Source organism: Trifolium pratense, linkage group LG2 (genome assembly GCF_020283565.1).
Source record: "Trifolium pratense cultivar HEN17-A07 linkage group LG2, ARS_RC_1.1, whole genome shotgun sequence".
Lineage (NCBI taxonomy): Eukaryota > Viridiplantae > Streptophyta > Magnoliopsida > Fabales > Fabaceae > Trifolium > Trifolium pratense.
The window spans coordinates 7965644-7987225 of NC_060060.1; the positions used below are offsets into that span (position 1 = coordinate 7965644).

Below are 21582 nucleotides of genomic sequence, written 5' to 3' on the forward strand. Positions count from 1 at the left end.
TTTTATTTTTTATACCAAAATTCATAATTTTTTTTTTCCTACAAATAGAGACTTGGTTCGTTTGATTTGGACACCGAAATCCTTCTGAAACCATTTATATGGTAGAATGGTTTCAGAGAGTTGTAATCTGAAACCATTTTGCTGGTAGAATGGTTTCAGTAAGTTGATTATTAGTTATTTGCTTCTGAAACCATTTAGCTTGTAGAATGGTTGCACATAGTTGTATTCTGAAACCATTTTACTGGTAGAATGGTTTCAGTGAGTAATTTATTAATTGTGTTTGCTTCTGAAACCATTTATCTGGTAGAATGGTTTCAGAGAGTTGTAATCTGAAACCATTTTGCTGGTAGAATGGTTTCAGTAAGTTGATTATTAGTTATTTGCTTCTGAAACCATTTAGCTTGTAGAATGGTTGCACATAGTTGTATTCTGAAACCATTTTACTGGTAGAATGGTTTCAGTGAGTAATTTATTAATTGTGTTTGCTTCTGAAACCATTTATCTGGTAGAATGGTTTCAGAGAGTTGTAATCTGAAACCATTTTGCTGGTAGAATGGTTTCAGTAAGTTGATTATTAGTTATTTGCTTCTGAAACCATTTAGCTTGTAGAATGGTTGCACATAGTTGTATTCTGAAACCATTTTACTGGTAGAATGGTTTCAGTGAGTAATTTATTAATTGTGTTTGCTTCTGAAACCATTTATCTGGTAGAATGGTTTCAGAGAGTTGTAATCTGAAACCATTTTGCTGGTAGAATGGTTTCAGTAAGTTGATTATTAGTTATTTGCTTCTGAAACCATTTAGCTTGTAGAATGGTTGCACATAGTTGTATTCTGAAACCATTTTACTGGTAGAATGGTTTCAGTGAGTAATTTATTAATTGTGTTTGCTTCTGAAACCATTTATCTGGTAGAATGATTTCAGAGAGTTGTAATCTGAAACCATTTTCCTGGTAAAATGGTTTCAGTAAGTTGATTATTAGTTATTTGATGAGATTAAGGTAGTGAAAAATTGGGTTTTTTTTTTCTGTGTCCAAATCAAACGAACCAAGTCTCTATTTGTAGAGAAAAAAAAATTATGAATTTTGGTATAAAAAATAAAAAATTAATTTACGACGAAATAATCGAGTTTAAAGTAGTGAAAAATTGCGTTTTTTTTTCGGTGTCCAAATCAAACGAACCAAGTCTCTATTTGTAGAGAAAAAAAAATTATGAATTTTGGTATAAAAAATAAAAAATAAAAAATTAATTTACGACGAAATAATCGAGTTTAAAGTATAAAATGAAAAAAATCACGCAGACCCAATAATAGCGTGACACGTGGCTGCCTTTTTCAAAAAGGTTTCTCTCTCCGCGTCAGCCTTCACCCCCACGCGCGCCTGTCGGCGCGTGTGATGCACGCGCGTGGATTTTGTCAAATGAGAAGCTGCCACGTGTCCTGGGGGGGAAAAAGAAGTGGGGGCGCGTGTACTGTTGCATAAAATTACAGAAATGCCCCTGTTGCTCTATTCTTCCAAAAAATTAAAAAATGGGTATTTTTGTCCAACTCAATATATATATATATATATATATATATTTCGATATCTACAAATATTTCTCATTTCTTTTACCGTTTTGAAGACAAAGAACTACTATAATGATTATGAATAAAATTATAATTTTGAAAACGTATTTATTTAAAAAGACAAACACAACTCAACACATAATACATCATAGCCCCATATATATATATTTTAATTAATCCTACAATAAGCATATTCCCTAACATTTATAAACAAGAAAACAAAAAGGATATTCCCTAACATTACATTATATTATATAAGAGACAAGAAACTAAACTATAAACCCACAGCCATTGTACAAGTCCTTCTCCTACCTACAATATTAATTCATGTAGTGCTAAGAAAATTGATATTTGAAGCCACCAAAATATCAATCCCACCCCCATAAAACATATTGAAATGGACCAAAAGCCTCATGCTGTACTTGTACCATATCCAGCACAAGGTCATGTGAATCCCTTCATGCAACTAGCCAAACTCCTTCGTTGCAATGGTTTCCACATAACTTTTGTGAACACTGAATTCAACCACAAACGTTTGATTAAATCACTTGGAGAAGAGTTTGTAAAGGGTCTCCCAGATTTTCAATTTGAGACGATACCCGATGGTTTACCGGAATCTGATAAAGATGCAACACAAGATATTCCAATGTTGTGTGATGCAATTAGAAATAACTTTTATGTTCCTTTTAAAGAGCTTGTGAATAAGCTCAACACTTCATCACCACATATTCCAGTTACTTGTATAATTGCTGATGGACTTTTGGCCTTTGCTGGAAGAGTTGCAAAAGATTTGGGCATTCAAGAGGTACAATTTTGGACTGCTTCTGCTTGTGGTTTTCTTGGATATTTGCATTATGATGAACTTGTCAAAAGAGGGATTCTTCCATTCAAAGGTAAAACCTGTTTTCTTTTTGTACAAAAAATATTTTATATATGGGGATGGATTAAGTTATACTGATATAACATTTGAGTAATATTACACCACTCAATAACATTTTAACTGTTCAATTCAGAGAAACAAAATAGAGAATGAACAAAAGGAGGGTATTAGGGTTTCATTACGTTGAGCAAAACTTATTTTTACAATAGTGACTCTTACAAATATATAGTAAATACCAAGCATACTAAATTACTATTAAGCCCAAAGTCCAATTACAATCAAAAGCCTAATTATATATTTTCATATAGTCTAACATTAACAAATACAAATTTTATAAAATTTATTGTTGGATTGAAAGTTTATAATTATATTATATAGAGCATCAATGTTAAAAAATTTTACGAAAATCTAAAATCCAAAATCATCAATGTTAAATCAATTAAAACGCATAAACCGACAACATATCAAATTATTTTATATTTCTTATACGATATAAACTTTCAATCCAAGATGAATATTGTAAAATTTGTAATCGTTAAAGCGTTATTGAGCGGTGTAATATTACTCAAAAGTTACACCGGTTTAATTTGATCTTTCCCATATAAATTTGTAATGTATTACTGACTCCGGTCCATTTTATAAGGAAGACTTTAAAAAATCACACAGACCAAGGAAGCATATTCTACATACTCCCTCTGTCCCATTCTATAAGAACTATTTTGACTAAATGACACTGTTCACTTATCTTACTTTGACCATTTTTTTTAATAATATATAGATATAAATATTAGCATATAAGATCTTGTTTGATGTGTTTTGATGAGTATTTTTAAAATATCAAGTTTTTATAATTTTTACTAATAGACAATTAAAGATTATGATCAAAATTGTGCGTTGGCATACATGCAGTAGTCAGACTAGTTCTTATATTTTGGGACGGATGGAGTAGTTATTTTCATTTATTACTCTTATAAATTTTAATTTATTCCATGTATACCCTTCTTTAATTACCCTTAATTCAACTAACTTACTTATTTTTAAATTATCTCTCATGATAAATAAGAGCATAAGTGAAATTAAACATTTAAAACATTTGAAAATTGGTCAAAATTTCTTATAAAAATAACTCAATTTTTTTTTCAAAGTGTTCCTTATAAAAAATAACAGAGGGAGTATTTGATATAGGTTTAAATATGATTTTAATCCTAGTAAATATAATATTTTTTTGTTTTAGTCCTTGTAAATTCCTACAAATTCAAAAGTTAATGATTTTAGTCCTTGATGCCATAGGTGGTCCAACATAATTATGACACGTGGCGCCATATGACCCAATAAGATGATCTTATGGACTAATAGTTGTTTTTAAATTTCCAGAGACTAAATTAAAAAAAAAACAATAATTATTGTAAAACATTACTAAGAGTAATTTATTTTTGTCAATTTTTCAGATGAAAAATTTGTTAGCGATGGCACCTTAGAAACAAGTATAGATTGGATAACGGGAATGAAAGATATCAAACTAAGAGACCTTCCAAGTTTTATTAGAGTCACGGATCTAAATGATATTATGTTTGATTTTATGGGTTCCGAAGCACAAAATTGTATAAAATCGTCAACAATTTTAATCAACACATTTGAAGAATTGGAAGAAGAAGCCCTTTACACTCTTAGGGCCAAAAACCCAAACATATATAGCATTGGTCCACTTCATATATCTGATAGGAACTTTCCAGAGAAAGAACGTGGTTTTAAGAAAAGTGGTTCAAGTTTATGGAAAAATGATCCAAAATGTATAAAATGGTTGAATAAATGGAAGCCCGACTCAGTCTTATATGTTAATTATGGAAGTATAACTGTTATGACAAATCATCATTTGAATGAATTTGCTTGGGGAATAGCAAATAGCAAGTTACCATTTTTATGGATAATGAGGCCAGATGCAGTAATGGGTGAAGAAACATCAAATTTACCACAAGAGTTTCTAGATGAAGTTAAGGATAGAGGATACATAACTAGTTGGTGCTCTAAAGATCAAGTGCTTGCTCATCCGTCGATTGGAGTCTTTCTAACTCATTGTGGTTGGAATTCTACAACCGAAGCTATTTCTTCGGGTGTGCCTACTATTTGTTGGCCTTTCTTTGCTGAGCAACAAACAAATTGTAGGTATTTATGCAACAATTGGGAAATGGGGATGGAAATTAACCATGACGTGAAAAGGGAGGAGATAACAAAACTTGTGATGGAAATGATGGAGGGAAAAAAGGGAAAAGAAATGAAACAAAAGAGCTTAGAGTGGAAAAAGAAAGCAAAAAATGCTACCGATTTAAAAGGATCGTCATACAATAATTTTCACAAGTTAATTACGGAGGTTCTTCATCGCAACGCTATTTGAATCCTATTATCACTGGTCTAATGTGAAATTATCTTGTTCTGTTACTTTATTTAAATTACTTCTTGTTTAAGGAAACATTGTCTCCTTTTTCCTTTTTTTTTTCTTTTCATGATGTTACAATTGGGTTGACAAAGTGGCAAGCAATATTGTAACTAATGTTGCTTCATTAATTTTTTTTATTATATTCCTAGTTGTATTGCTCATTTGATTGATTAAGAAATTTAATAGTTTTGTTTTGGAGAGAGAAATAAATGTTTTTGTTTTTCCTTAATGTTAGCTCTTATGAGAATGATGTTAAGAGTATGAAAGTTTCAAAAAAATTGTATCAAAAATATAAAGTAGAATGGGTTTTGTTAAGATTACGGAATGAGTATTTATACTTTTTTTTCAATAAAGCCAAATCAGAAACATGCCGAAGTAGAAAACAAGGGTGCAGGAAGTAAGTATCAAGTGCAAAAGTAGTAAGGCCCAAATCAGGAAGAAGCGGCAGAAAAATAAAAAGAGGAGGCGCAAATAGCATTCTGGCCCATAACGAGTTTACTCGTCCATAATTAAAATCTTTTTTTTTAAGGATCCATAATTAAAATCTTATTCTTCAAAATAGTCAATCGTTGGTTGGTTCAGTGGTGATTGGCGCTGAATTTGGTAGGGAGGACTACGGGTCGATCCCCCGCAACTGCGATCGGGAGGGGGCTGGAACCACTTGATGTCAGAACTGACCCCCGAACCAGATTAAACTGGTTGTGAAAACCAAAAAAAAAGAACTATTATTTTTAACCGGGAAAATACTATTATTTTTTGCGTAAACAAAAAAAAACTAAAATCTAAAATACTACTCCTTCATGTTCTAAATATAAGAGAAAATTTACTTTTTAAGATTCATTAAAAATCTAATGTATTTAATCCATAATTAAGATCAAATGCATTTGATTCTCAATTGAATCTAAAAAGTAAAGTTTATCTTATATTTAGAACCGGAGGGAGTATTATTTTTAGAAGAAAAAAATATTAAGTATTTATATTAATCATTAAATCAAATTTGAATAAAATTATAACATATTAGCAATCAATCTAAGAGTCATCTTTTCACACCCTCCGAGCTTCTTATGCACCACCTGACTTTCTTTTTTACCCCCCGCCTCCTGTTGGTTACACAGCGAATGTGTAAAATTGCAAAAACTGAGAGAAAAAAAAAACCTCTCTTGGCTACACAACCAATGGATTGCGCATTTCAAACAACGAACTGGTCTGCAGAAAGAAAAAAAAAAAAAAAACAGTCTCACATGCAGTCAAATGTGATTGACATGTGACAAAATGTGATTGCCCTTGTGTATGGTTGTAACATAGCTTCAACCAATCAAATTATTCGGTGAATTCTATAAATTGACATCATTTGTGCCAAAAAAATTCACTCATTCTCTCCATTCTCTCATACTTTCATTTTTTGTTGTTTTAATTTTGTTTGTTTCGTGCAAACGGTTGCATAGTTTGTCGTCGGTTAGTCATATTGCTCCTACCATTGTTCTTTAGTCACCATGGTTGGGAGAAATATGATAATCGACAAGGGACTTTTTATGGACAAATTTGAAATAATATGACTAACCGAGAGGCATCTGTTCTGATTTACTTTTACCCCAAGATAGACTTTTTCATGTTATTTTTCTGTCTAAACATTGTTGCAATGTAATTTTGGTTTTGTTTTTATTAAAAATTAATAAAGCTATTCATATTCAAATGCTACTTGCAATCTATTTCCTGTTATTTTTCAGTAACAAATGTGTTCGTTGTTTAGCGAGCGAACACCCACACTTGTTTGCTTTGTAAACAGCGAACCCTCAGACCTATTAGCTCTGTAACCAGCGAACGACACCCAAACATGAATGTGGAAAATATACCAATTTACATAAAAAATAAAATAGATATAAAAAATAAATGAATAAAAATATCAAAATATCATTTCATATATATTAATTTGAGTAGTCATTTACATTTAAACTTTAACCATTTTACGAAGAAAAAAAATCAAAAAGTGGTTAAAGTCGTTAGTATAATAATATACACTTTTTAAATAAACTAATCTAATCATGTGCTAGATCCACTGTTTCTTCTGCAAAATGGTCGAGTTTGAGTTTCCTCCACTTGTTATCCTTTCATTTATTCTCCATTTAGAGATAGATAGACACATTAAAAATTAGTGGGACCCATTAAAATTGGGTCCCGCTAATTTGTGAACCCCACTGACTTTCACTTGTGTCCATCTCTCTCTAAATGGAGGGAACCCAAACTCAAAATGCTCATCATCAACAACTTTTGAACCATGGTTGTCTGCCTCAAGGTCTATAACCTTCTTATCATGTTGAGATGTGGTAGACTCTCCAATTACAATACCACCATGATCACATTTTAGACCGTTGTACTTAGTCATCCGATGAACATATCTAGTGGGCCAATTTCAACACCTTTCAAACGGTATTTTTCCCACAACGGACTGATTTGAGGTAACGAACATGTCGACTTCAATTGTATTATCATGAAATGGTTGTCATTCACTCATCCAAGGCACATCTCTCTCTGGAGGTTCACCCTATAACGGAAAATAAATTTAAGAAAACCTATCACCGATTACTATGACAACAACGTGTGTGTATTTTTGTGCAAATAGAAACCCCTTATCAGGCATAATCATCCATTTATCCTCGTGTGATGGGTCGATACCTGCATGAGTAAGAACATGCTTGACCTCATTGAATCTTGCTTGACTACCAAACACTGCGAGATACTGCTCTTTATACTTGTTCAATTCAATTGTCAGTTCAAGACGGATGATTTGTTAATCATCAACAAAATATTTAATTAGGCCAGCAACAACATGAAATTCACAATGTCCGTCCCTGGCAACGTTTATCACGTCTTCAAAAAATGGGTGTATGAAAGGAGGCAACTGAGCCAATTTAGGTCAAGTGCATTTTGGTGTGGCAACTGACGTTGGATGAGGAGACTGACTTGATTTCGGTGCACTGTTTTTCCTTGCATATGGTGATAGGAACACGAGTGTGTCTGGATGCTGAGAGTCCACGTGCTCAAATAAAGAAAGTGAACGCTTTGTAGAACACTCCTCTTTGGCGCACCTTTAGTTTTGACCTGGTGTCTCCTATAAATTCTCTCCATCTATATGTGATTTGACTGTTTATATATGATATAAAGTTCAGTATGTTTATGATTTATTCTGGTGTTTAATGCTTTTTCGATTTTAGACCTTAAAATTGATCTTTTGATTTAGAAAGTGCTTGAGAAACACTTTTTTATCTAAATGACATGGAATAGAATCGTCTATGAACTTTGATTCCTAGAAATAGGGTTAAACTCAATCATAATATTATATGAGTGAGATTATAATGTCGTTTTATTAATTGATTAATAATTGAGTGAGACATTGGAAGTTAATATGTACAATGAAAATTATGATTATTTTATAATAAATAATTAAATATAGTACTCCCTTTGGTCTTTATTATAAAAAACATTATTTTTTTAGATTTATAGAATATTTGATATATCTAAATCATATTATAAATTATATACATCAAACTTGACAAAAAAATTATATACATTAAACATTCTATAAATTTAAAAAATAATTTTTTTCTTATACTAATAATTAAGGATCGGAGTAAGTACTATTTAAATAAATATGGAAGTTTCTAAAATAAAATTCACTTAAATACAGAATATTCCTACATAAAAGACAGGACGGGTCCATTGCCAAGAAAAAAATTGTGGACAGAAGAAGCTCACGTCATATGATTTCTAGTTGTATACTACCATAATGAACTTCTAAAAGCTAGCTAGATTCTATATGGACCAAAATTATTTTAGAATTTTGCAAACGTGTTCTTAGGTTAAATAACTCAAATTAAAATAGAAATTTTATATCAAAAAAATATTTTAATTTTAAAAGTAAATATTTAGTGTTTAAAATGAATATTTTTACATAAAATTCTTTAACGTTTACTTTTAAGAATCATGTAGTATTTATTATTTTTAAAACACAAAATTCCAACTCCTAATTTGTATGGGGAGGGAGGTGCCCCAAAAGAGATGCAAGAACAGTTGAGTGAAAGGGATGTGTACAATGAGTCTATTAAAATACACTTGCTTAGGCAAAATTATTTGGACACAAGTTTTAGGACACTCACAAAAATAAAATAAAAAAACTTAAAAATAAAATAAAATTGTCACATCAATTTATACCACTTTAACCATTTTCTCTTTATTTTTTCTTATGTCATGTGAGTGTGCCTAACAAATATTATTTGTATTTGTGTTTATAGAAGACTTTCTCGAGTCGAATAAGTTAAGCACTGTTCTGTAGTGACAATCAACGTGGATGTTCTAAGACAAGTTATGTTCTTCAACGTGGAGTATGTCACTATTTAAATACTCTTTTTGTTCTTTTTTAAGTATTTTTTTAGAATAGTAACATTAAATTATGAAAATATATTTTTGCACTTTATCTTCCTAATATACCATAATTTTAATCCACCGATACATTTCTATTTTTTTGCACATATTTTCTCTTTCCAAATAAATTTAATATATTATGTAAAAAAGAATTAATATGTTATGTACCAAAAAAAAATTTATAAAAAAAACTTTAGTTTTTCAAATATATATCATTAATTAGTCTAATTGAAAAAAATATGAGTAATTGACAAATGGTACAATTGATAAATCGTACTCTTAAAACATCAAATGGACAGTTAAATAGAAACGTTAAATCCGACGTTTTTGGACACTTAAAAAGGAACGAGGGAGTATAAAGATATTTTATATTTTATTCCTTTTCTTTGTTTTTTAATACAAAATCTTTAAAATAAAATAAAAAACTTGAAATGCATTAATTATTTTTCGAAAATACTACTCGTAATTTAAAAATATAAAAAGAAAGTTTTATCTACTCGTAATTTATTGGAGAGCGATGACGAGAGGACGGGGGCGGCCAAAGAAACCGGTGCCACCGTCCACGGCGAGTCCCTTGCAGATAGGGGGAACAAGTCAGCGCAATACTGACGGCACAGCTGAAGCAATACCACAGACAATCGCGAATGGTGGAAACGAAGGTAACGACGAAGACGATGTAACCTCGCAAACCCTCGAAACTCCGATTGACAACACCATGGATAAAAAGCTCTGGGTGGAAGTTCTGTCTGGCAATCGCAACCCAGGGAAAGGAATGAAGATCGAATTTGTCACTCCAAAGGTCACCAATGGTGAGATTGAAGTTGAAATCGATGAATCTGACGTTGTTAATGAGGTAAAATTTTGGGATTCAGCTTTAATCATGTATATGTTAGGTGGTGAGCTGAGTATGAATGGAGTTAAACAATTCATGATAAAGATGTGGAACTTTGTGAAGTTAGCAGACGTGTATTACAATGAGGAGGGATATTTCATTTTGAGATTTCACTCCTATGCTGATAGGGATGCTGTACTAATGGGAGGACCTTATACCATAAGAAACATGCCCATGTTGCTGAGAGAGTGGAAACCAAATTTCAACCTGAAGAATGACATGCTGAGAACTCTGCTGATTTGGGTTAAATTGCCTCAACTCCCTTTGTATCTCTGGGGTGCGAAGAGCTTAAGCAAGATAGGGAGTGCTTTGGGTACCCCTCTTGTTACTGATGAGTGCATTGCTAACAAATTCCGCATCTCCTATGCTAGGATATTAGTGGAGGTCGACATTACTCAAGAGCTAGCTACTGAAATTACTATTAAAGACTCGGAGGGAGGGAGAATGAAACAGCCAGTGAAATATGAATGGAAGCCAACATTCTGTGATAAATGTCAGAAATTTGGACACCAGTGTGGAGCAAAGAAGAGGCTAGTGAAAAATTGGGTACCTAAAGTCACAACAAAGGAAGTAAATGAAGAGCAAAAGAGTGCAAGTCAGAAGGTGTCAACTCCTACTAAGCTACGTGTTGTGACCACTACAAACAATGACCCAGATAATGGTGAATGGACAACAATGTGCAAAGGAGGTAAAGATAGGGGAAAAAGCCAATAGCAGCAGCCGGAGTCATATGTGACAATGGGTTTGAAACACTTGGTATGAATGTCATGGTGTTTCATGAAGATGTTCCATGATCATAGCATGGAATGTGAGGGGGCTTAATAAAATGGGGAAGGTTAGAGAGATTAGCTCGCGTCTCTTAGACCTTAACCCTGACATTGCAATTCTTATTGAAACTATAGTGAAGAACAACAAAGCTGAAAATATTAGAAAGAGGTTGAAGCTTCGAGGTAATTATGTTGATAATTACAATAAACATGAAAATGGTAGAATTTGGATTTTTTGGAATGATAATAATGTAAACATCAAGTTGATTCATAGTACTGATCAGATGGTCCACTGTAGCGTGTATGACTCGAAAGGGGACTGGTTGTATTGGATGACAGCAATCTATGCTCAAAACCACCTTGAATAGAGGCAAAAGCTATGGAACGATATTGCAACCCTCCATAGTCAACAACAGGGACCTTGGTTCTTGATGGGAGATTTCAATAATGTGTTGAAGAGTCAAGATAGAATTGGGGGGAGAGATGTCACTGAATCCGAATATCGTGATTTAAGCACTATGATGGACATTACTAGCTTATATGAGATGGATAACAATGGAGATCATTTTACTTGGTCTAATAAACAACGTGACTGTGCCATTTATTCTAGAATTGATAGAGTGATTGGTAATATAGATTGGCTTCAAAAGGATTACACCCTCCATGTCATGCACCCTAGTGTTTCTGACCATGCTCTTTTGTGTCTCAAAAGTGCTGAAGGTACCATGAGGAAAATAAAAAATCAGTTGAAGTTCCTTAATAGTTCTGCTGATCTGGATGGTTTTTTGTACGCAATGGCTAATAGTTGGCATGAGCAAATTAGTGGCAGGCCTATGTACATGCTGTGGAAGAAGTTGCAAAGGTTGCAGCCTATTCTGAAAGAGATTAGCAAGCCCCTCTCAGATGTTAAGCTGCAAATTTCTAAAGCTAGAGAAAATCTTCTAAAGGCTCAGCTGGACCTTGGGCTGGATAGAATGAATGCTGATAAAATTGAGGTGGTGAAACAGTGTAATGATGACCTTCTCAATTGGCAGGAAATTGAGGAAAAAATTTTGAAGCAAAAATCTAAATTGGAGTCGCTAAAATTAGGGGATGGGAATAACAGCTACTTCCATGCCTCAATCAAAACAAGGTCAGCTTCAAAGAACATGAATGTGTTATATACAGAGGATGGTACCCAACTTACAACCCAAGATGATATTGAAGAAGAGGTTATGAGTTTCTACTCTAAGCTCATGGGCATGGCTGATAATGATTTAAATGGTGTTGACATCACTGTGATGAGAGAAGGACCCCAACTTAATAATGAGCAAAGGGAAAAGTTGACTGGTCCTATCACTGACAAAGAAATTACAGATGCTCTGCAGAGTATTGGTGACCTGAAGTCTCCGAGCATTGATGGCTACGGGGCTTACTTTTTTAAGAAAGCGTGGAATATAGTGAAACCTGATGTGTTGGGAGCTGTTCATGATTTCTTTGATAACGGTAGACTTTATAAGGCAACTAATTGCACTCTCGTCACTTTGATCCCTAAGACTAATGAGGCTAAGAAGATCAAGGAGTATAGACCTATTTTCTTGCTGCAGCACTATATGCAAGATCATATCAAAAGTCCTAGCTAGAAGAATGGGGGAGGTGAAGACTAGCATTGTTGGTCATAACCAAGCTGCCTTTGTGCCAGGTCAGATTATTCATAATCATATCCTACTGACATATGAATTAATTAAAGGGTACAATAGAAAAGGGGGCACCCCTAGGTGTATGATGCAACTTGACATTCAAAAAGCTTATGACACCATTGATTGGAAATCTATGGAATGTGTGCTAAATGAAGTTGGTTTCCCAAAACAATTTACAAAATGGATCATGGTAGTTGTGACTTCTGTCTCTTATAGATTTAACATAAATGGGAGTTATTCCACCATTATGAAGGCTAATCGCGGCCTTCGGCAAGGGGACCCTATCTCTCCTCTTTTATTTGTCATCATGATGGAGTACTTAAACCGTTGTTTTTAAAGGATGCAAAAAAACCATAACTTCAATTTTCATGCCAAGTGTGAGAAACTCGGCCTCACCAATCTTTGCTTTGCTGATGATATTTTATTATTTGCTAGAGGTGATAAGGGCTCCATTACACTTATGTTGGAAGTCTTCGACAAATTCTCTAAGTCAACGGGCCTCAAAGTCAACCCTTCTAAGTGCTGCATTTTCTTTGGTGGTGTAGACCAAAGTAGTAAGGATGATATTAAAAGAATCACTCACTTTGAAGAAGGTAAGCTTCCTTTCAGATACCTTGGGATTCCTATGACTAGTAAGAAATTATCTATTCAAAACTACATGGGCTTGATTGATAAAATTGTTGGGAGAATCACTCATTGGAGCTCTAAACTTCTAAGCTATGCTGGAAGAATTCAGCTTCTCAACAGTGTAATTTTTTCTATGACTAATTACTGGCTGCAGTGCTTGCCTCTTCCTAAAGCAGTGATTCAAAAAATTAACTCTATTTGTCGAACTTTCTTTTGGACTGGTAGTATAGAGAAGAGCCGTAAAGCCCCCATTGCTTGGAAAACTATTTGTCAGCCTAAGCGTAATGGTGGTCTAAATCTCATTGATCTGGAGGTTTGGAATCGTATTACTTTGTTGAAGCTTATTTGGAACCTTAGTGGCAAATCAGATAGTCTTTGGGTGAAATGGGTCCATACATACTACATTAAAAATCAGCAGATTATGGAGGCTTGTATCCTGGATAATGCATCCTGGATTATGAAGGCTATTATGCAGCATCGCGATGGTATCCATCATAATCTTGTGTGGATAGAGATGTTGAATGCCTCGAAAATTAGCATGAAAAAGATGTACATGACAGTTCATGATAGAGCTCAAAGTGTTGTGTGGAGAACCTTGTTCTATGGAAATGTGGCCCGGCCTAGAGCTCTTATTAACCTTTGGCTTGCTTGTAATGAGAGGTTGGCTACTCGCGACAGATTACACAAACATGGAGCAATTGATACAACCCGATGTTGCTTCTGCAATGCTGATGAAACACAACAACACCTGATGTTTAATTGCAGTGAAATAAAGGGTATTTGGAGAAAAGTCCTGCAGTGGATACAAGTTGATCACAATCTTTTGCGTTGGCGTCACGAAGTGGATTGGATTATTCAACAAACAAAGGGAAAGGGTGGCCGTGTTAAGATCCTAAAACTTGCGTTTACTGAATGTGTTTATGAAATTTGGAGGTATAGGAATGCTGTCAGCTTTGGCAACAATGGTCTGAACCAGCTTACTGATGAAAAAATAATTGATAATATAGTGTATAGAGGTTGGACAAATAGGAAGCTAAGGACACACCTAGCTAAAGTAATGATGTAAATAGACTAGTTTTTGGTTGTTTTGTCCTTTTTTGATATTTTGGGCTGAATCCTTGAGATTGTCGTGTACTTGATATTTTTTTGTTTAATCAAAGTTTTCCTTGATTCAAAAAAAAAAAAGTTTTATCTTAAACATACTAATAAAAATATTCCGGTTACTAATACTAATAAGAAAGTTTTATCTTAAAACTTGTGAATACTTTAAAAATATAAAAAGTTATTTTTGTAATATTAATTTTATGTATTTTTTTTTAAGTAGGCTTACCAAGTGTCGGATGACACTATTTAACATGAACCATGATTTTTCTTTTAAAAATATTACTATTTAATTGGAAAAGGAAATACTTTTCTCTCTTATATAATAATAATAATTATATGGATAAATAGATAAATATAGATTCAACTTTTTTTTGTTTACAATGAGCTGTAAATCGAATCCAGGATTAATAGAGTACTATCCAAACTCCTCGCCATTAGACCAAACCTAATAACTTTATTTTCTTTTACTTTAGTTTACGTGCTAGTACAAGTTTATGTGTGGAGTGTGGTTGACATTTTACTTTCTACTCCCTTCGGCATCAATTATAAGTGAATTTTTATTTTTTAGATGATTTGATTGACTAATATATTAGTTATTTAATGAATTTAAAAAGTTAAAATTTACTTATAATTAAGACCGAATGCAGTATATTGTAAAAGCTTATAATTAAGGTGGAATGCGGTATATACAAGGTTATCAAAACCGGACCGGACCGGCCGGTCGGACCGTGAACCGGTCATGAAAACGGTTCGGTTTTGAGCAAAAAACGGATAGGAAACCGACCGGCAAAAAACCGTGTGAACCGGGGTCGAACCGGTGAACCGGCCGGGCAGTTCAAGCGGTTTTGCAATTTTTTTTTTTTTTTAAAAAAAACAGGGCAAGACGACGTCGTTTTAACCTTTTTTTTTTAAAAAAAAATTCTGAAACAAAACAACGACGTCGTAGGAATAGAAAATATTTTTGTTTTTTCATCCGTTTTTGATTTGGTTTGAATTATAAATTTTATTTATTTTGACTTGTGATATTTTATCTTTTTAATGTGTGAAATTATGAAATATTGAGCAATTATTCATATGTTTTTATTTATATATTAATTAAAATATATATTTAATTAAAAACGGTTCGACCCCGATTGAACCCGGTCCGACCAATTGAACCTTGAACCGGTGAGCTCGCCGGTTCGATGACCGGTCCGGTTCTGACAACCTTGGGTATATATATTGTTTTAGTTTAATTTAAGGAGATTGTTAAGTAGAATCAAAGCACAATTGTCTATTGTTGATTTAAGAAGTAGTGAATCAGGATTTCATGCGGTCAATTTTCCAATGCAGTCATGCGGTTATGCTACTTATAGTTGTCTGATCAAAATCAAACGTTCATGATTTAAAACTATATTTATTGACTGTATTTATTTAAGGGTTATGGTAACCGGTGCCCCCGAGACACTGGTTAAGGAAACCAAAAAAGGAAATTTTTAAATTGAAAATAATCCTTTTTAGACTTTCGAGGCGTTGACTGCACAAAGTTCAATGTCATATTACTCTATTTACTTCCTTAAACAGTGCCCTGGATCACTGTTTAGCATTTTCCTTTATTTAAACTGTCCGATCATAATTGAAAGCTTAAAAAAAATCAATTATACCTAATACATTTCCACGATGGGACATCTCACATCTGATAAGGACTAGGGGGACAAACCACATTTGTTTGTTCCATAAAAGAAAAAATTGATGATTACGTTATCTTTATTTTCTTTTTGTACATGTGTCGATATAAAAAGCTTGTATCCCCACGTGAACAGGATGGTTGTACTTCAATAATTGAACATTTCATTTAAAGGAATTAAATTACTAACATTTCAACTATTGATTTTAACTAGTTTAAAGACATGTACATTCGTGTGGGCTATTAATTTTTGTTCGATATTTAAGTTTGTCATTATATTATGCTCGAAAGTTTATTTAGAATAAAATATTTAAAAAGTTGTTATATAATATTGTTAAAATATAAGTGAAATTATTATGTTATTTTTAAAAAAATTTATTAAATGAATAAAATTGATTATAATTATCAATGACAAATTATCCGATTTTTAATGTATCTGTCACAAATAATGGTCCCGTAAAAAAATTGATAAGAAATATTTAGATTAATTTAGTATATTTGATAGTAATTAACTTTATTTTATTGTAATTATCTTATATTCTTTTTAATTTTTTATATACTCCCCCCCGGCCCGGTTCCATTTTATTTGTCGTTTTAGAAAGAAAAAAAAAACAAATTAAGAATCTGTGTTGAGTTGATCGTAATCATCTCTTTTGTTGCTATTTTTATAAGTATAGATTGTTCTAATTTATTCCTATCTATGATTTGTTTTAATCCTATTTTTGAGCATATCATCTTTTTTTTTGTATTTATCTTATATTCTTTCTATATAATTTTTTTTAGTGAAATTACAATGAAGGATATAAAACTTGCAACATAGTTAAATTGAATAAAGATAATTTTGAAACAGATTTGAATAAAGATAATTTAATATATTAGTAGTAGATGAGTAGCGGATTTGAATTTAACAGTTTTTTCTTTTTTGAAGAAATGAATTCAATAATTTTACTTTTACCGCAATATTTTTTTTTAAAGAGCATAAAAATATCAAGTTAGTGATAGATATTCCAACTATTTTGGCATATCTATTGGCACCTATAACTCATATTATTATTAAAAAGAAAAAAGAAAAGATAATTATAAGGGGGACTATGTTTTACCCCAATGAAATGAAGGTAGAACAATGAAACACACAAACTCTTATTTAATCCTAAAAAAACAAAACATAAGCCCCTAGTAACTTAAGGCAAATGAACTGTCAGCACAGAACGACTCACTACTCCCTGCAGCAAGCAGTAAGTGATAATGAATTTTTCAAGCTAAACCGTCTGAGTCATGGAATGATACGGATATTGAGATAGATCCGACAAAGTGAGACCTCACATCAACCTCCAACAAATGAAATCTGTTAAAGCAACCTAGAACCAATTGAAAGACAGATTGAGGGATAGTCAGTCAACGGGGTCAAACCCCACGAGCACAAGAATTACCAAAAACAGTTGCGATTATTACTGTCAACACGAAGTATCTACTTACCTAGCCCTTTCGAGCAAATCAGATCAAATTGGGTTTTGATTGTCAACATAGAAACGATTGTCAACATAGAAACGATCCAATGAAAACTCTCTGTAAAATAGTAGAATGACAACGATGGCGAAGGCAGCCTCATTTTCAAGTCCAGAACAACAATGAATATAACGTGAAAAGCCATTGTCTTACACAAATTCGACCATATGATGTGCTGTTCCTGACTGTAGAATGTGATGCAACCTGATTATGACCCAAAAGCAGAACCACAATCAACAATCTCTGGAACTTGCACATCAGTGGCAAAGCAACACCCCTCCCCTAAAGATGTGCTCTACTTTATCGTGTCTTCCAACCATCGGTGACAGAGCTTCCGTCGATTTCACGATGGCAAACACCATCCACATAGTTGATAGACTAATAACAAAATTTTATTTTAAAATTTATGCATTTAATGTCTCAAAATATAAAAAAATTATCTTTTTAATATTAAATTTATCTTTAATTTATTTTTTAGTATGCTTAACAAGTTATAAATGTCCGAGAGACATTGTTTAGCATGACTCTAAAATTAAATACCCAAAATTAAATACTATTTTATAAAAAATTTAAATTAGAATAAATTTAAACTATCGAATCATTCCGTCAAAAATAAATAAATAATCTGAACTATTTTTTTACCTCATTATATTATATATTTTCAAGATAATTACACATACGTGAAAGGTAGGTGGGCAACAAGCTGCGCCACTAAATTTCTTTGGATGACAAAACCAATCCTCCTGGAAACTACATTCATTGACCTATGAGACACAATATTATGGTGCATAACTCTTTGAACTGTCCTAAGGAGATCCACAATCTCTGGTGTTGGGAAGCCAAAAGTGTCGAACACAAATGAGATAAAAACATGCTGATTGTCATAGCACGTTTTCTCGTGTTTTGTCACTTTGCTGAAAGCGGCTTTCAGGCTACCAATAAAATCTTCAATCCTTAGTCTCACAATGAGCTAAGTAGAGCTGTCAAAATGGGCTTGCCCGAATAGGCCGGCCCGTCAAGCTCGATTTTTTCCCGGGCTTCGGCCTTGAAAAACCTATACTCGGGCTTTTTAGTCCGGCCCGATAAAGCCCGATTAAAATATGGGCTAGCCCAAATGGGCACCAGGCGGCCCGCAAGCCCGAATAAATTATAATAAAAAAAATTATAAATAATTTGTTTTAGATGATTTGAACTTAGTTTGAATTATAAGAGTTTCTTTTAGATGAGTAAAAATACGACGCGCGAGAAACTCATAAGTAACAGATGAGTAAAATTAGGGTGCGAGAAACTCGCAGATAGCGAATGAGTAAAAATAGGGCGCACGAAAAACTCGTAGGTAACAGATGAGTAAAAATAGGGCGCGCGAGAAACATGTAGATAGTGGATGAATAAAAATACGGCGTGCGAGAATTATTATATATATATATATATATATATATAAGTAGCGGATGAATAAAAATAGGGCGCGCGAGAATTATTAATCCTATTTATAATGTTGAGTTTAAATAAAAAAAAATAAATCGGCCCGGCTCGAAAGCCCGACAACCTGTATCGGGCCGGGCTCAGACACTAATTTTGGTGGCCCATTTTTTATCCGGACTTTTTAGCCCGACCTGACAAAGTCTGACTGGGCCGGCCCGAAATACGTCAGGCCGCCCGTTTTGACAGCTCTAGGGGCTACGTACTCCCAAAAGTATCTGGACACACCTTAGTGACCTTACCATAAACCGACCTATTGAATAAGAAATTTACGATCACAATTTATTGTTGCATGGAACTTATGAAATCACTACAGATGCCAAGCCGATCGTGTGATGCGTGTGTAACCATATGTGAATCATCCTATTCCTAACGTACAGTTCAATAAATGTGCAATGTGCAGCATTCAATAATTGTAAATAATTGTGTATATAGTTCATTAATGATCTCGACAATTAAGTGATCTCAACACCACATATTCATAATTTTAACACATCATAGAACAAACAAGCAAGATAAAGTATTCTTGGACCATTTTTTCTCAAAATATTTTTGACACAGTTATGTACTCCCTCCGTCCCAAATTATAAGAGAAAAAATTCATTTTTTGTCCCAAATTATAAGAGAAAAAATTATTTTCAAGAATATTTTTTCCTTATTTTCATAAAATTAAATCCAAATTGCATTTAACTTCTTCTCTCTCATTTTCTCAATAAACAACAACCAATAAAAATTGTTTTTACATCTTCATATGCAACTTATTCCAAGGAAAACTCACAAAAACATACTTCAAATTCTCATGTTTTACTTTTTCTTAATAAGTGTGATTTTTTTTTTATTTTTCCTTATAATTTGGGACGGAGGGAGTATGATATCTTTGCATTTTTTATTGCGAAATTTGATGAAATAATATTTTTAAATAGAGAAACTCTCCTGAGATATATTGTTATAGTGTTGGAATCAAATTACACCGGTGTAATATTTGAGTAATGTTACACCGCTCAATAACGAATACAAATTTTATAAAATTCACTGTTTGAATAAAAGTTCATATTGTATAGATCATCTATGTTAAATTTTATAAGAATCTAAAATTATTTTATATGTTATTGAGATAGATCAAACTTATATCGTATATATCATTCATATTAAATTTTACAAAAATCTAAAATCATTTGATATGATATTGAGACTGATCAACCACATCGTTTTAGATGAAAGAGACATAATATTTAATTTATTGGCGGTTTAAATTAAAAATAATGTGCAATAATAACTGCACTCAATCTTGATCCTTAAAAAATGGACAATATTGAGAAGTACAATTACTGTATGGTGAATTCTTCGGTACACATATTATGTGGATGTGTACCGGTACATCGCTGAGGTGGTTAACAAGTGGCAAATATTTAATGCAGATTTTGTTTCTTTATTAAGCTTTCTATATTAAATCCTATTTTTTAATATTTGCAAATGCATCCTTCACATAAATGTAATCACTAATTATGTCCCACAATAAATCAAAGCATGCATCAAATCTTTCGATCTAGATTTTCATTTTTTTTAACAAGATTCAAATATTTTAATATTATTTAATTTCCATTTAAAAAAATATTATTTAATATCCTATAAAATAATATGATTTTAGTATTTTTAACAACATTTTGATATTTTTTCTTTAAAAAACACGTATGATTTTAATAACTTTTTTATTATTATTATTTCCTTTCAATTTTTTTAATATTAGTAGTGTATATAGTTTAATATTTATTTACCGTTTAACAATTAATACATATATTTATTAAATACAATTATTTTCTTGTAAAAAAACTTATAATTTTTAATATGTTTAAATATTTTATTGTAAGTCTGTTAATTTTTAGTGATTGGTAATATTTGATAGTGTTAAATAAGTTTTTTGCCTCTGCAAAATTACTAAATTTAATTTTTCGCATGCAATTTTAGTCATGTTGTTAAGTTGATGTGTATTTATGATGATTTTGCAAATATATATAGAGCGTTATAAAATTTGGCCCATGATGGATTAGAATTAGAATTCAGACTATACGTTAACAACACATACAACTTACCAACAAGACAAATAATCATCTTGTTAATTGAACCTATTTGTTATTATGGGCCCGATTGAATTTAGCTTATTTTTTAGTTTATGAAAATAACTTATTCAAATAAATAAAATTTATGTTATTTTGATAAGTTTTCACCAACAAGAATTGTATCTTTATAAACTGATTTCTCATAAACTACCTTGAAAAACTTATATAATATTGCATAAAACCTTATTTGTTTGTATTGTTAGATTGATTAGGGTTGTTCTACCTTGTTTGTTTGATCAGGTTGTATTCCCGTTTAGGTTTTAGCCAGGCTAGGTTTAATGTCCTCCGGTCTCTGTATTTTTGATTTTTACTTAATATATTTTTCCTTTTGTCTAAAAAATCATTTGACCTAAAAATCAAATATCGTGCTCTTTATTTTTAGACAAACTTTTTATAATGCTCTATACATATTTACAAAATTATCATAAAATACACGTCAACTTAACACC

The 21582-nt window shown here is 32.3% G+C and overlaps 2 protein-coding genes across 2 annotated transcripts; both read left to right on the forward strand.

Annotated features, from left to right (window-relative positions):
* The first annotated feature begins 1871 nt into the window (after positions 1–1871).
* LOC123909986 (linamarin synthase 1-like) lies at positions 1872–5066 on the forward strand. The gene is made up of 2 exons (XM_045960966.1): positions 1872–2456; positions 3892–5066. Exons 1-2 carry the CDS (start codon positions 1961–1963, stop codon positions 4833–4835), a joined length of 1440 nt encoding a protein of 479 aa, XP_045816922.1. The 5' UTR covers positions 1872–1960; the 3' UTR covers positions 4836–5066.
* Positions 5067–9813: 4747 nt separating this feature from the next.
* On the forward strand, positions 9814–10902 carry LOC123904095. Its single transcript, XM_045953784.1, has one exon. The coding sequence runs from the start codon at positions 9814–9816 to the stop codon at positions 10900–10902; it is 1089 nt and encodes a 362-aa protein (XP_045809740.1).
* The last annotated feature ends 10680 nt before the right edge of the window (positions 10903–21582 follow it).

What these genes read in the sequence shown, in the direction of transcription:
- LOC123909986 (XM_045960966.1), top strand. Translation starts at nt 1,961, where the DNA reads ATGGACCAAAAGCCTCATGCTGTACTTGTACCATATCCAGCACAAGGT. An exon ending in AGGGATTCTTCCATTCAAAG is followed by an intron (nt 2,457 to 3,891) that starts GTAAAACCTGTT and finishes TCAATTTTTCAG; the next exon opens with ATGAAAAATTTGTTAGCGAT.
- LOC123904095 (XM_045953784.1), top strand. Translation starts at nt 9,814, where the DNA reads ATGACGAGAGGACGGGGGCGGCCAAAGAAACCGGTGCCACCGTCCACG.